The 15,954-nt window shown below is 40.3% G+C and overlaps 1 protein-coding gene across 6 annotated transcripts in view; it reads left to right on the forward strand.

Annotated features, from left to right (window-relative positions):
* The window catches only part of PPM1L (protein phosphatase, Mg2+/Mn2+ dependent 1L), a 318,376-nt gene that overhangs the window by 152,208 nt on the left and 150,214 nt on the right, over positions 1 to 15,954 (forward strand). Inside the window, exons 1-2 of one of the 6 annotated variants that reach the window (XM_081570727.1) lie at positions 11,012 to 11,218; positions 13,227 to 13,329. The exons of 2 other annotated variants lie outside the window; for them this stretch is intronic. Coding sequence is in view for 1 of the 4 variants with exons in the window: in XM_081570725.1 (XP_081426851.1) it covers positions 11,099 to 11,218 (120 nt within the window). In the remaining 3 variants the exon portion in view is untranslated. Of the gene's footprint in view, positions 1 to 8,655; positions 11,219 to 13,131; positions 13,330 to 15,954 lie in introns of those variants that run through there. 3 more of the 6 variants (XM_081570728.1, XM_081570725.1, XM_081570726.1) reach the window with 3 other exon arrangements.

Below are 15,954 nucleotides of genomic sequence, written 5' to 3' on the forward strand. Positions count from 1 at the left end.
GTGGAGGGAGATTTAGTGTGTAGCACTGCCCAAGCTTATAGGACCTCAGAACCCTTTGTTCCCTGAGTTTGTATTAACATCTCCCCAAGATGTTCTCTTCCAGTCATCAGGGTCAGTGTGGAGCTTTGTCAAAAGATGGAGTATTACTCAGCCATAAAAAGGAACACATTTGAGTCAGTTCTAATGAAGTGGATGAACCTAGAGCCTATTATACAGAGCAAAATAAGTTAGAAAGAGAAAGACAAATATCATATATTAATGTATATATATGGAATCTAGAGAGATGGTACCAATGATCCTGTGTATAGGGCAGCAAAGGAGACACAGACATAAAGAAGAGACTTCTGAACTTAGTGGGAGAAGGAGAGGGTGATATGATTAGAGAGAATCACATTGAAACATATACATTACCATATGTAAAATAGATAGCCAGTGGAAGTTTGATGTATGAAGCAGGGCACCCGTGTGAAGCAGAGCACCCAAAGCTGGTGCTCTGTGACAACCAGGATGGATGCGGTGGGGAGGGAAGAGGTTAGGGGGTTTGGGGGGAGGGGACACATGTATGCCTATGGATGATTCATGTTGATCTATGGCAAAAACCATCACAATATTGTAAAGTAATTATCTGCCAATTAAATGAAATTTTTAAGAAAGCAGATGCTTTGCTTACTATTTGCCTTACCTGTATCCCCTCCAGCATATCAGACTTTGAGTGGGGTAGGCGTGGGACAGGTGCTCAGAGGCTAGGAGCAATGTGGGCACCCTGGCCATCCTCATATCTTTTGTCCATGCCTCCAGCCTCCCAGTCCCTATCTCCACCCCTTCTCTGACCCAACCTAAGGTATCATATTATTCTTCAGTTGCATGAACAGTAAGGGCTTCCTCTCAATTGCTAAAATTTTATAATAAAAACCTTACTAAAATGTTGTGGGGAATTCCCTACGTGCATGCATGCTATATCGCTTCAGTTATATCAGACTCTTTGTGACCCCATGGACTGTAGCCTGCCAGGCTCCTCTGTCCATGGGATTCTCCAGGCAAGCATACTGGAGTGGGTTGGCATGCCCTCCCTGCAGGGGATCTTCTAGACCCAGAGATTGAACCTGAATTGGCAGGCAGGTTCTTTACCACTAGTGTCACCTGGGAAGCCTGGCAGTCCTAGGACTTCAGGGTTTCATCCTCTGGGCCTGGGTTTCTACCCCTGGTTGGGGAATTAAGATCCACAAGCAGCATGGTGTGGTCCAAAAAACATTTGTGAAGAAAAATATAAATATATACATGTAAGCAAAGGCCAAGTAGGTTATTGATCACCTCTAGATTAGCAGTGCTGGGTTCTTAGTCACTTAGTCATGTCTGACTCTTTGTGACCCCAAGGACTGTAGCCCACCAGGCTCCTCTGTCAATGGGGATTCTCCAGGCAAGAATACTAGAGTGGGTTACCATGCTCTCCTCCAGGGGACCTTCCCAACCCACAATCGAACCCAGGTCTCCTGCATTGCAGGAGGAATCTTGACTGCCTGAGCCACCAGGAAATAGTAGTAGATCATCAGAATAACACCCTCTTCAACAACACAAGAGACAGCTCTACACATGGACATTACCAGATGGTCAGTACCGAAATCAAACTGATTATATTCTTTGCATCCAAAGATGGAGAAGCTCTATACAGTCAGCAAAAACAAGACTGGGAGCTGACTGTGGCCCAAATCATGAAGTCCTTATTACAAAATTCAGACTTAAATTGAAGAAAGTAGGGAAAAGCACTAGATCATTCAGGTATGACCTAAATTCAGTCCCTTATGATTATACAGTGGAAGTGACAAATAGATTCAAGGGATTCGATCTGACAGATAGAGTGCCTGAAGAACTATGGAAGGAGGTTTGTAACATTATACAAGAGGCAGTGATCAAAACCATTCCCAAGAAGAAGAAATGCAAAAAGACGAAATGGTTGTCTGAGGAACCCTTACAAATAGCTGAGAAAAGAAGAGAAGCAAAAGGCAAAGGAGGAAAGGAAGGATATATCCATCTGAATGCAGAGTTTCAAAGAATAGCGAGGAGAGAAAGAAAGCCTTCCTAAGTGATCAATGCAAAGAAATAGAGGAAAACAATGGAATGGGAAAGACTAGAGATCTCTTCAGAAAATTAGAGATACCAAGGGAACACTTCATGCAAAGATGGGCCCAATAAAAGACAGAAATGGCATGGACCTAACAGAAGCAGAAGATATTAAGAAGAGGTAGCAAGAATATACAGAAGAACTATACAAAACAGATCTTCATGACCCAGATAACCATGATGGTGTGATCACTCACCTAGAGCCAGACATCCTAGAATGCAAAGTTGAGTGGGCCTTAGGAAGTATCACTGCGAACAAAGTTAGTGGAGGTGATGGAATTCCAGCTGAGCTATTTCAAATCCTAAAAGATAATGCTGTGAAAGTGCTACACTCAATATGCCGGCAAATTTGGAAAACTCAGCAGTGGCCACAGGACTGGAAAGGGTCAGTTTTCATTCCAATCCTAAAGAAAAGCAATCCCAAAGAATGTTCAAACTGCCGCACAATTGCACTCACATCACACTAGAAAGTAATGCTCAAAATTCTCCAAGCCAGGCTTCAAAAGACTGTGAACTGAGAACTTCCAGATGTTCAAGCCAGGTTTAGAAAAGGCAGAGGAACAAGAGATCAAATTGCCAACATCTGTTGGATGATCCAAAAAGCAAGAGAGTTCCAGAAAAGCATCTACTTCTGCTGAATTGACTACGCTAAAGCCTTTGACTGTGATTATCACAGCACACTGTGGTAAATTCTTCAAGAGATGGGAATACCAGACCACCTTACCTGCCTCCTGAGAAATCTGTATGCAGGTCAAGAAACAACAGTTACAACTAGATATGAACAACAGATTGGTTCCAGATTGGGAAAGGAGTACATCAAGGCTGTATATTGTCACTTACTTATATGTGACACTTACTTTGCTTACTTAACTTATATGCAGAATACATCATGTGAAATGCCAGACTGGATGAAACACAAGCTGGGATCAAGATTGCTAGGAGAAATATCAATAGCCTCAGATATGCAGATGACACCACCCTGATGGCAGAAAGTGAAGAGGAACTAAAGAGCCTCTTGATGAAAGTGAAAAAGGAGAGTGAAAAAGCCAGCTTGAAATTCAGCATTCAAAAAACTAAGATCATGGCATCCAATCCCATCACTTCATGGTAAATAGATTGGGAAAAAATGGAAACAGTGACAGACTTTATTTTTGGGGGGCTCCAAGATCACCGCAGATGGTGACTGCAGCCATGAAATTAAAAGACACTTGCTGCTTGGAAGAAAAGCTATGACCAACCTAGACAGCATATTAAAAAGCAGAGACATTACTTTGCCAACAAAGGTCCATCTAGTCAAAGATATGGTTTTTCCAGTAGTCATGTACGGATGTGAGAGTTGGACCGTTAAGAAAGCTGAGTGCTGAAGAATTGATGCTTTTGAACTGTGGTGTTGGAGAAGACTCTTGAGAATCCCTTGGACAGCAAGGAAATCAGTCTTGAATATTCATTGGAAGGACTAACGCTGAAGCTGAAGCTCCAATACTTTGGCCATCTGATGTGAAGAGCTGACTCATTAGAAAAGACCTCAATGCTGGCAAATATTGAAGGCAGGAGGAGAAGGACAACAGAGGATGAGATGGTTGGATGGCGTCACTGACTCGATTGTGAAATCTCCAGGATATGGTGATGGACAGGGAAGCCTGGGCTGCTGCAGTCCATGAGTTTGAAAAGAATCAGACATGACTGAGAGAGTGAACTGATCAGAATAGAGTGTAAGATGCCAGGACTGGGTCTTCCCAGGTGGCGCTAGTGGTAAAGAACCCGCCTGTCAATGCAGTAGACGTTAGAGACAGGAGTTCAATCCCTAGGTTGGGAAGCTCCCTTGTAGTAGGAAATGGCAACCCAACACAGTATTCTTGCCTGGAGAATCCTGTGGACAGAGTAGTTTGGCGGGCTATAGTCTGAGGGTTGCAAAGAGTTGGACATGGCATGCCTAGACTGTTATTATGTGACAGAAATATATTTTAGAATTTACAAGTTTATTTCTAAGCCTAGTTAACTTCTCTATGAATTTTTGGTTGTCTTTATTTAGTCACCAAGTCACGTCTGACTCTTTTGCAACCCCATGGGCTGTAGCCCACCATGCTCCTCTCTCCATGAGATTCTCCAGGCAATTATACCAGAGTGGGTTGCCGTTTCCTCCTCCAGGGGTCTTCCCAATCCAGGGATTGAACCTGAGTCTCCTGCATTGCAGGCGGATTCTTTACCAGGAAAATCTCATGAATGTTTTAAGCCCACATTAACGTATCTTCAAACCAAGCAATGCAATGTGTAGAAAACTCTCTGCTGCACGTTGTAAGTAAAGTGAATTTATAATTTGGCTCAGAATGATCAACGGAGAAGACATTGGCACCCCACTCTAGTACTCTTGCCTGGCAAATCCCATGGATGGAGGAGCCTGGTGGGCTGCAGTCGATGGGGTCACTAAGAGTCGGACACGACTGAGTGACTTCACTTTCACTTTTCACTTTCATGCATTGGAGAAGGAAATGGCAACCCACTCCAGTGTTCTTGCCTGGAGAATCCCAGGGACGGCGGAGCCTGGTGGGCTGCCGTCTGTGGGGTCGCACAGAGTCGGACACGACTGAAGTGACTTAGCAGCAGCACAATGATCAAGGATCTACTCAGCAACTGATATTACTTCTTTTGGAATGTTTCTTTTAAGTTTCTAGCACTTTTTAAAGAGATTAGAGAAGGAAATGGCAACCCACTCCAGTACTCTTGCCTGGAAAATCCCGTGGACAGAGGAGCCTGTTAGGCTACAGTCCATGGGGTCGCAAAGAGTTGGACACAACTGAGCAACTTCGCTTTCACTTTCAAGGAGATTAGAAAGAAGATAGAATTCAGGTTTTTTACCATATATCTTCATTTCTGGAAACAGGGGAGATTACAATTAGATTCCTGAAATTTATTGATAATAGGATAATAAATATCAGTCATTTCAGTAGAAATCAAAATTTTTTTTGCTGTATCACTATATATATTTTAATCTAAGTTTTTGGTATTTTGAAAAAGATCTTCATGATAATTTTTTCTTAATAGTTTTCAGGTATAACTGCAATAATATAACATATAATGTATAAAGCTATAAAATATGTATATATATATAATCAATGCATGTAAAATATCACATAGCAGATCAAAGAAGGCTGTGTTCAGTAATTCACAGAAGCAAGGTATCTTCACTTCCTGACCATGCATCTCAAAATATGTTGGACTTCCTTTCTTATCATCATCAAAATGCATATACTTCTTGTTGCCTCTCTTCCTTGCAATGGATAAAACTTTTCTCTATATAGAAGGCAGGGAACCAATATAGGAAAATGCCTAAAGAATGTGTATAAGTTGCCAAAATGGATACCTCCTGGGATGTTTCTAAAAGCATCATAAATAGCATATAATACATTCACCTTCTCTCTTGCTGAGCTGTTGAAATAGCTCACTCAGCACTTTTGTTAAATAATATCCCTGGGACATGAACCAAATAGCATTTCCTCTTCAGTCTTATCTGTCATTTTCCTGATTCCAAAACCAGTCTCCAGATGTCAAAATATGAAGGTGAAAGTGGATGAAATTGTTTTTATTGATAGAGCTTCCTATAGCAAACTGATGGACCAAGATTATCCCCTGTTGTGTATGCTCCAATCAATTGGTCAATGATCCCAAAGTAAAAGCTTGACCCTGTGAGTGTCTAAATTATCTTTAACCTTCAGTGTAGTTTAAGATAGTGTACCATACTTGAAGGACATTTTAGCTGAGTTATGTAATTTGTTTTGTGTATTTTACCAAAGCATAATTATGATGGACCTTGTAGCATACACTTCTAACACTGATAGAAACACTACACTGAAATTCTATTGCTATTTTAATATCTCCAGTATTGCAAGGAAAATTTGATTGCTTTCTGTTTCTGTTGCAAGTATGTATGAGTGTGCCTTTAAGGTGTGGGAGATACATGAAAATGCACTTTGAAACACTAAAGTGCTACGTAAGTATTGGGTGTTATATTGGGTCCATGGAGCTTGACTCACCTGTTCTGTATGCATTTTAGGTTTTCATATGTACAAGTTTTGTAATAATATACTAAGGGAAAATGGCTCATGTAATCTTTTGAATTGTTTCTCATATGTCCCAAAACTTGGGAATGAATAGACTCCATTAGAGAAGAAGGACTCAAATATAACTCAGTTGAAATGCTTCATTTTTCAGGTCAGAAACAAATACCTGAAGAGGTGAGGTATTTTGCCCAAGATTGCAAAGCCAGTTAGTGGTGGAGCTGAGATAGGAACCATCTAATCCCCAGATTCCTGGCTTATTACTCATTCTTCAGTTCAGTAGATATAGAATCTTGTTTAGCAACGGGGCAAACAACCACAAAGGACGTTGGCTTTGCCCATTTTGTTAGTGTACCTTTTTTCTTTTTGTATAAAAAATATACATGCCCATCGGTCCAGTCCACATGCAATGTGGAGACCTGGGTTCAGTCCCTGGGTTGGGAAGATCCCCTGGAGGAGGGCATGACAACGTACTCCAGTATTCTTGCCTGGAGAATCCCCATAGACAGAAGAGCCTGGTGGGCTACAGTCCATGGGGTTGCAGAGAGTTGGACAAGACTGAGTGACTAAGCACACGGACACCAGTGGTTAGGACTCTACCTCCCAATGCAGGGGCACAGATTCGATCCCTTGTCAGAGAACTAAGGTCCCAATACTGTGGAATGTGGCCAAAAATTAAATAAATAAATGAAAGTGTTTGTACCGTTAAAAAAACCATTCAAAAACATATATATACTCAATAACAAATCTGCCTTCAGGAGATTTGATTTTCCCATGACCAGGCATTATGATCAATTCAGAAACATGGATCTAATGATTTTGAAATTCTAGATTACTATGATATTGTAATTCACTTTATAAGACCTTGTTAACTTATTATTACCTATTTTTATTCCTTTCTGCCAAACTGCATGCCTTTTTTTTTTCTCTCCTGTGTCTTTTATTACCCTGTGCCTTGGGGGAGTAAAGTCAATTTTCATAGCTTCTATCTGATGTTACATTCACGTTATTGCTTAAAAACAGGGGTTAGATGTGTCTTGGGACCTTACTGTGTACAGCCTCACTCTGAACTTCGTCCTCCCTTTGGTGAGCCTGGTGGAAAAAGCTCTTAAGTTGTCAGTTTTGAAGACCTGCTGAAGTTCCTGCAGTGCTACACTTCACCTACAGCTTTCATTTGGGTCCTCACTGTGCCTTCTGAACTTGTTTTGTGGCCAGTGGAAATAATAGTTGTCCATTCTGTACCTTAGAATGTGACACTCATAGAGTTTCTGAGAAATTTATAGAAGAGTGCTTTGTTTGGGGTTCTTGATCCTTTGGGTATGTCGTCTCAGTAAGGACATCAGGAGTGTCACCCAAACCCCTACTATCTATTAAGGAAGAAGGATAAGGAAGAGGGGGAGGCGGAGGGGGAGGAAAGGGAGAAAATGCTTTATAAATGGACAAATGTAGTTTAACAACAGTGTAAGGTGGGCTAATATTGCTAGCAGGACCCTCCTCCACCAACCAAAAATTTTAAAAATAATTTTATTTACTTATTTTTATTTTGGCTGTGCTGGGTCTTCATTGCTGTGTGGGCTTTTCTCTAGTTGCTGCCAGTGGGATCTACTCTCTAGTTGGCGATGCACAGGTTTGTCATTGCAGTGACTTCTCTTGTGGAGCAGGAGCTCTCGGGCTTCAATAGTTGTGGCTCATGGGCTCAGTAGTTGCAGCTCCGAGGCTCTAGAGCATAGGCCCAATAGTTGTGGCACACAGGCACATGGGATCCTCCTGGAGCAGGGATTGAACCCGTATCTCCTGCATTGGCCTTGGCAGGTGGACTCTTTAGCACTGAGCCACCAGGGAAGCCCCAGCCAAAGTTTTTTAATGGTTATCTTAGTACCAAGATGTTGCTCCACTCTACTGTTTGTTGTCCTCTTCTATCTTTACTAATGTCTACCTTCCTAAAATCCCCTCTCCAGTGCTGCTTTTTCTTTAAGCTTCTCTGATTCACCTCTCCCCACCATATTACATTGAGTATCATAGTTATTACTACTGTTAATTTTTAATTTAGTCCAGAGCTAGACTGAAAGTTCCTTCAGAGATTTTATGAAACATCTAGAGGAAAGCTTTGCACGTTATAGGTTGTTCGTATTATTTATTAGATTGATTTTTGGGCAAAATGCACTTTTAGTATTTTTTTCCTCAATTCCTTCCTTATAATTTTACTTTGAGTTATTTACCTAGAATTAAACAATAGTATGAGAGTCTTCCCTGGTGGTACAGTGGTAAAGAATCCACCAGCCAGTGCAGGAGATACAAGAGACATGGATTCGATCTCTAGGTCAGGAAGATCCCCTGGAGTAGGAAATGGCTACCCACTCCAGTATTCTTGCCTGGAGAATCCCATGGACAGAGAAGCCTGGTAGACTACAGTCCATAGGGTCGCAAAGAGTCAGACATGACTGAGAGACTAAGCTTGCACGCGCACATACAAATAATAGTGTGTGGGAAAAAAACTTGAACTTCCAATGCCTTTCAGTATATTAACTGGAATTTTAGAAGTTGAAAAAAAGTAGTATTTTAGAGGATTTTAGTTTTTTTTATAAATCAATTCAGCTGCACATCTTTTTAATTAAAACTTAAATTTTATTTTCCATTTGTGTTTTTCTTTTTTCTCTAGTGATTGTATTTAAGTATTCAAAGTTAAGAACTGAATCTTGGGCAAATAATCTCTCAAATTACATTTATTTTTTAAAGGAAGTTTACTTCCATTTACTCATAGCAAATCAATTCTTAGGATAGAAATATGTAGTCTTGAAGATTGATGACATGTTCGAGATTATAACCTTCCTACTCCCTTTAAAAAGTAAGTATAGGAGCCATTGTGAGCAGTGATGCTTCACGTTTCATTTTCCACTACCAAAGTGTTTTAAAATGACAAAAATCATTCTTTACAATATTATGGTCAAGAATGGAAAGATATTTATTGGCTGAGAGCATTGTGTTTCTGATAGCTTTGCCTGGAGTTATGATGGAAATTTTGACACAATCATAATTCAAGTTGACATTAATGGGAATCATTATGGTCTTGTCTAGCCTTATTAGAAGGTCATTTGGAAATTTTATTTAGATGATCAGATGGTTCCATGACCAAGTAGAAATAGTGTTTTACTTTTTGTGTTTTTACTGTTGGGTGCTCACAGTGAGTGTAGCTTTATGTACACCCTTCCTTTGACTGTTAACACCTCTTACAGCTGGTTTGATTACTACCCTAGTCACAATGAATGACTGACATTTCTCATATTATTGACTTTTGTAGGGCTTCATCATCAGATGATGCCTCTGAAGTCTCTGACTAGATAGTGCCTTTTTGATTTTCTTAGTCTCCTGACCCCCAACTCCTCCATGCACCTCTACAGTGGAGATAGCCTTTACCTGTATTCCTAATAATAAAGGAAGACTTTACCCGTATTCCTAATAATAAATGAGTGTGGAATTGGGCAAAGAGACCAAGAGAGCTCAGTGCTGGCATTGGCTCTGACAGCTAATGGGCTTTAAAGCTTTGAGCAAACGAGTTCTCCTCTGCAGACTTCATCTTCCTGATTTGTAATAGGTGGGTTATATTAGGTGATCTCAAAGATCCCTCCTTCTATAAGTCATCAAAATTCATCTGCCAGAATGGCGGTGTGATAATTAGCAAGACTGATAGTGGGGTACAGGGAAATGGCAGTGTGAAAAGCTCATCTACACTATCCCTGGTGAACATTCATGTTTGCATATTTTAATAACAATATTCTCAGCATCCCACCTCCACCCAAGCACTCACTTAGCAAGAACCTTTCTCCCCCTTAACATTTTACAACTGTGTAATTTAATGAGCTCCATTAATACCAACAAAATGGAGTAACATGCTATTTTAATATACCTTTTAATATTACTTCTAGGATTTGAGATACCAAATGAAAGATTTTTAGCTTTGACTTTTCAGGAAGAAAAAAATCACCTGTCTTTACTTACTGGAGGAAAAAAAGATCTCCAATAAAGAATCATGGCTCAGAATTGTTATTCCATTCACACTTGCTCCTCTTTTGGCATGCATGACCTCATGTGTGAGCATAAAAGGAAGGTGACACATTAAATGAAAGGTCATTCTAAAAAAACAAAGTTGACAAAAATGCTTTACTCTCAAGGATAGAGGTGAAGTACAAATCAAAATAATAGCTTATTCATAGCTAATATTTGGAGATATTTCTTAAGTCCAGAAAGGTCAGAGGGAAATCCAGCAGATGTCAACACTGTTTGTCAGGTGGGAAGACTCACAGTGTCTCCTGAGGAATTTAATTTATATTAATGAGGAGTGAGACCTGCCTTGGGCTCTCTCAGAGATGTCTGTGGTGCCAATTTTAATGATCTAACTTCATGAAAAGGATTCCTAACAAATTATTCAGCGAGACAACCTCACATGAGATTGCTTTTTAATCCTGAGGCCTCAGTTACTCTGACCTCTGCTGAACCACAGGCAAAAACTGGGGCAGAGTCTTGAGACCTGGCCTCACTAAATTGATAGCTTGCTGTCATTTCTCTTTCTTGTTGAGTTATCAGGGGACCAGGCTAACTCAAGTGCCCTGTGATGTACATATTCAGTTGTGTCTGAAACTTGGCAACACCATGGACTCTCGCCCTCCAGGATCCTTTATTCTTGGGATTTTCCAAGCAGGAATACTGAAGTGTGTTGCCATTTCCTTCTCCAGTGGATCTTCCTGACCCTGGGATTGAACTCGTGTCTTTTGTGTCTCCTGCATTGGCAGACAGATTCTTTACCAACAGTGCCACCAAGTAGGACAGCGAAGTGAGATTCTGACAATAAAGTTCTAATTCAGTTCAACAGTCCTTCATGAAAACTCACAATTGAGGCAATGTGGGAGTGATGACAAGAGTCACTATTTATGTGCACTTATTATGTGCCATACTCCCTACTAAGTGTCTTGTATTTCCAGTTTCTAATCTTTACAACAGTTGTACAGAATTACAGAGGTGGGGAAGAAGACTCAGCAGAATCAGATTTGGTAGGTCTGTTTAGTTCCAGTATCCTTGGTTTTCCACTATGGACCTACCTCTTAGGTTTTTCCTTTTTCATCTCACTTCTCAATGTTCCCCATAGCTTTCCTTTATCTAGCACTGGCTATGTTTCAGATATTGTGCTTGGTATTTTATAATATAAACCTACTAAATAGATGATATTAGTTCCACTTATAAATGAGAAAGGAGGGTTAGAGGGTTAAGCAGTTTTTCCACATTGTCATTCCCACAACTAAGAGTTCCCATACTGCAACTAAGACCCTGTGCAGCCAAATAAAAATAAATACTAAAATAATGGACTATGTCAATGTCACTTAGTTACATTTTCTAAATTTGAAGTGGTTCTGTGTTTGGGATTAAATTGCTCTTCAATGGGCAAGAGCTAATGAAAATAAACATGCTTTAATATCATATTTAATATTATTAATATCATTTAATATCATAATACCAAATAATTTGCATTTTTTAACTCTCTTGCATGCCATGTAAGTTCTTGTCCTCAACCTTTCTATTAGCAGAAGTTGAATTCTAGGTATTTCACCTCTTTCTCTTTCTCTCTTTTAAAATACACTTTTTAAACTTAAAAGAAAAATCAAGGGGTATGTGTGATTTTTATAGCAAAATAAAATCCTAGATAACCTTTTTGACTTGTTCTCATACAAGCAAATAATCTGTTTTAAACAGGTTTTCTACTTCCATTTAAGCACAGACTATTGTCCATATTTTGGAAGCCTATCCTAGACTGTGAAGCCAGAATAGACACGATACCTTGGACAAGATTTGATCTGAGAGCTTCATGGATTGGCACAAGAAGCCAATGAAACAAGGGTGTTTGTTTGATAACCCTAGAAATCACTTGCTTCCCATTCCTCTGGGGCTTCATTTTAGCCAAACATTTAATCCATTTTTATTCCAGTAACAACATCATCATCAATAATAACATTTATTTAGAGCTTACAAGACACAATAGTAGGTGACTTATCTGTATTCCTTGTCTTCATAGCAATCCTATTGCAAAAGGAATACTATTGTCCTGCATCTTAGAAGGGAAAACGCAAGGTCAGAGAGGTTAGCAACCTTGCCCCTTGTCACAGAAAGTGACAGCGCTGGGATTTGAACCCAGATCTATTGTACTTCAGAGCCCAAGCTCTTAAGCATTTGTCTGTAACACTTCACAAGAGATTCATTATGTACTAGGAAAAAAAAAAAATATTTCAAAAATAGATGTATGGGAAATAAAGGCATAATGCAGAGCTGAAAATTACCTTAGAGAGATCCCTGTCTAGGATAATATGCTTATATTTCTAAAAAGAAAAAGCTGAGGCCTAGAAAAGTCTTGGGACATGTTCATGTTCACAAAACTAGTAGGGTGCAGCCATCCTAGAGCCTAGGTCTCTTGACTTTTAGAGCCATAGTGTTTCCATATACCCCCCATGATGTGTCTCCCCTCTGTTGCAGGGAAGTATTTAGTAGAATTCTAGTGTAGAAGAGGGAAAGAGGATAAGGGTAAGAATACAGTCTATTGCATTGGAAAGGTGAGCTCAAATCATTGGGCCAAATTCTTACTGACCTTATCTTTTAAAAGTTTCAGTGCTATATTGCTATCAACTGCCGTTATAACTAGATCTTTTCCACCATGTTCAACTGCAGCAGCTTATTGTTGTATGCACATTATATTTGGGGAGTAGAGAGAGAGAGGGAGAAAGGGAAAGAAGGAAACAGAGGGAGGGAATGAGGTGGTGGGGGGCAGAGAGAGATTGAGATAGAGACAGGAGAGGGAGACAGACAGACAACATCTTTCATGGTGTCAGCCATTCCCCTGTGCTATTCCTGGAGTGCACCTGTCATGTGAGATGTGCACCTGCTGTTCCTAAGTCATCTTGCTTGCCTGGTGTCTCTTAGATTGTGAGCTTCTTGCCATGCTGGGTGTGATTTTGGTGTTGAAAGATATGTGATTCTGTACAACGTGCTCCAACTTTTTCATCTGGTTCACAGCAGAAAAATAAAGGTCCGTTCCAGTGCTGGAGGAAAGGCTGGCTGACTTGAACTCAACAGAGACGTTATTGTGTTTCTCTGACCCTTTCTAAGGATCTTATGGGTAATTTTAACTCTGCTAACCTAACCTCATATAAGGTTACTCTACTGAATTTCTTTTGCATTTTCTCTCCCAGTTCTAATATACAACAATGTCTTTCTGGATAAGTATTCTTGTTGTGGCCCTACCACTCCAGCTCTATAGAGCATGTTCTGTCCATTGGTCATTCTCAATCTCGTTACACTCCTCACTGAATCCTATTCACCTGGGATCATTATGTTCTTACAGTTGACCCTGATTCATTGATAAATGTGGAATATTGACCTTTCGCATCAAAAACTAACAATAATTAAGCAATAATATCTAGGAGGTTATCATACAAAGTATCTACATGCTTCTTTTTCTCTCAAGTTTATATTTTTTATTTGCTCTGTGCTTCTTCATTTTTCTGAGTTGGCAATGTAATATTTTTGCTCTTAGTTATGTGTGTACTGGGGCTTCCCAGGTGGCTCAGTGATAAAGAATCTGCCTGCAGTGCAGGAGACCTGGGTTTGATCCCTGGATTGGGAAGATCCCCTGGAGAAGGAAATGGCAACCCATTTCAGTATTCTTGCCTGGGAAATCCCATGCACAGAGGAGCCTGGTGGGCTACGGTCCATAGGATTACAAAGAGTTGGACATGACTGAGTGACTGAGCACTCACATATGTGTGTATTATATTTTGTTATATTTATTGCTAAGACTCAATTATTTTCTTCATCATATCTTGCCAATTCCTTTCCAAGTATCGTCACTATGTTTAATGAAAAAGTGAAAGTGAAAGGTACTCAGTCATGTCCATCTTTTTGAAACCCAATGAACTATACAGTCCATGGAATTCTCCAGGCCAGAATACTGGAGTGGGTAGCCATTCCCTTCTCTAGGGGATCTTCCCAACCCAGGGAGCAAACCCAGGTCTCCCACGTTGCAGGTGGATTCTTTACCAGCTGAGCTACCAGGGAAGCCAATTTAATGAAAGGACCATTTATAACAGTGTGACAGAGACAAGAGAAATCAAAAAGGGATGGTGAAGGAGTCCTGAGCTAGCAACAGTGGGAAGCTGATGCTACTCCTAAGCCTTAAGGGGAAAAGGTATCCTGTTATTGGAAACCAGCAAGAGTTGGAGATGTAAGAGGTCGACTGTTCAACAGAAACAGGAATGTAGCCACTGCCAGGCGGTGGTCTGACAGGGAGGAGTCCAAGGAGATAAATGTCTCAACCTAACTGTCCTCTCAGTCTCTTTCCATTAGTCAAATCTCCTACTTTCCATTAGTCAAACCCACTGAGAAGCTAGAAGGCAGGGGAGTCCAATTGTTGTTGGGCTGTACAGATCAGCAGCTCAGGGCAGAGCACCATAGAGGGTGGAGAATGATTCTGGAGGGACAGAAGGAGAATATTCAGCAATGAAGGAAAATCTCATTTCTTTTTTTGATTCTTGTTTGAAATATGAACCTATTTGAATGTATTTACCCTTAAAAAGTTGTCAGTTTTTATTAGTCTTTAAACTTGAATGGCTGTTAAATTGTTAAAGCCAACTCAAGAACTGCTTTTTCAAGTATTAGATCATGTTTTTATTAGGTTGTATGTATGATGAAAGTCATGGCCTAAGAGTTGCTTTTACTTTGGATATTTGACATTAAAATGACTTACAAAGAAGAAATATGGATCCTTATTACATTTGGAGCAATAAGAAATGGATGTGATGTTTTATACAAAGAAATAATTTTTGTTGGATAGTTGTTTCTCAGTTTCCTTAAATGCTACTTTGTAAATACCCATGAAAGTGGGGGAGAAAGTCTCTGGACAGAGGTTGTGACTATATATGTAATCTACATATCACTACTTTCCTTTTTAAAAAGCATACCTTATGTTTAGAAACAGTAATCATAACACAGGAGAGGCAAGGGTCCTCCCAAGCCAGGAGCAGCCTTATCACACATGGGAGAAGGCGTTTCAAAGGAGGGTTAATAATGTCTATAGACTGTGATGTGTTCTCAGTCGTGTCCGGCTCTTTTCGACCCATGGACTATAGGCCACCAGGCTGCTCTGTCCATGAGATTTCCCAGGCAAGAATACTTTAGTGGGTTGCCATTTCCTTCTCCAGGGGATCTTCCCGACCTAGGGATCAAACCCAAGTCTTCTGCATTGGCAGGTGGATTCTTTACCGCTGAGCCACCTGGAAGCCCCATAGACTCTGGTAGAGGAATACAAAAGGGGCATGCAGAGTAGACCAAGAACTTTGATCTGTCCTACTTTCAAACATGTGGGCTATTTGGCTTTGATCTCATCCCGATACCAATTCTGCTGCTGTTGATGGTGGAGGGAGAATCTTGAACCCCTACAGGTTATTTGTATCTCTGCATTCAGGAAGGAAAGCAGAGAAGCTGGTGGTAAAGACTTTGAAGTTTATGAGATTAATCTGTGTTAAATCAGTAGTGAGAAGGGATAGTTGGGATTTAAGTAGAACCACATGCCCTGAAAATTGAATGGAATTTAGAGATCACCTGGTGTATTTATTCTTCAAGCCTAAAGGACAAAGCCTAAATAAATCCCGGGACAAACCTCGCTCTCAGCTTTTCCTAAAACAGTGCTTCAGTCAGGCAAATTATTATGCAAGCTGGGGTCTATTTGCCTTCTCTGAGCAAATCC

The sequence above is a fragment of the Giraffa tippelskirchi genome, chromosome 2 (assembly GCF_054371585.1).
Source record: "Giraffa tippelskirchi isolate mGirTip1 chromosome 2, T2T-mGirTip1v1.2.pri, whole genome shotgun sequence".
In the NCBI taxonomy this organism is placed as follows: Eukaryota; Metazoa; Chordata; class Mammalia; order Artiodactyla; family Giraffidae; genus Giraffa; species Giraffa tippelskirchi.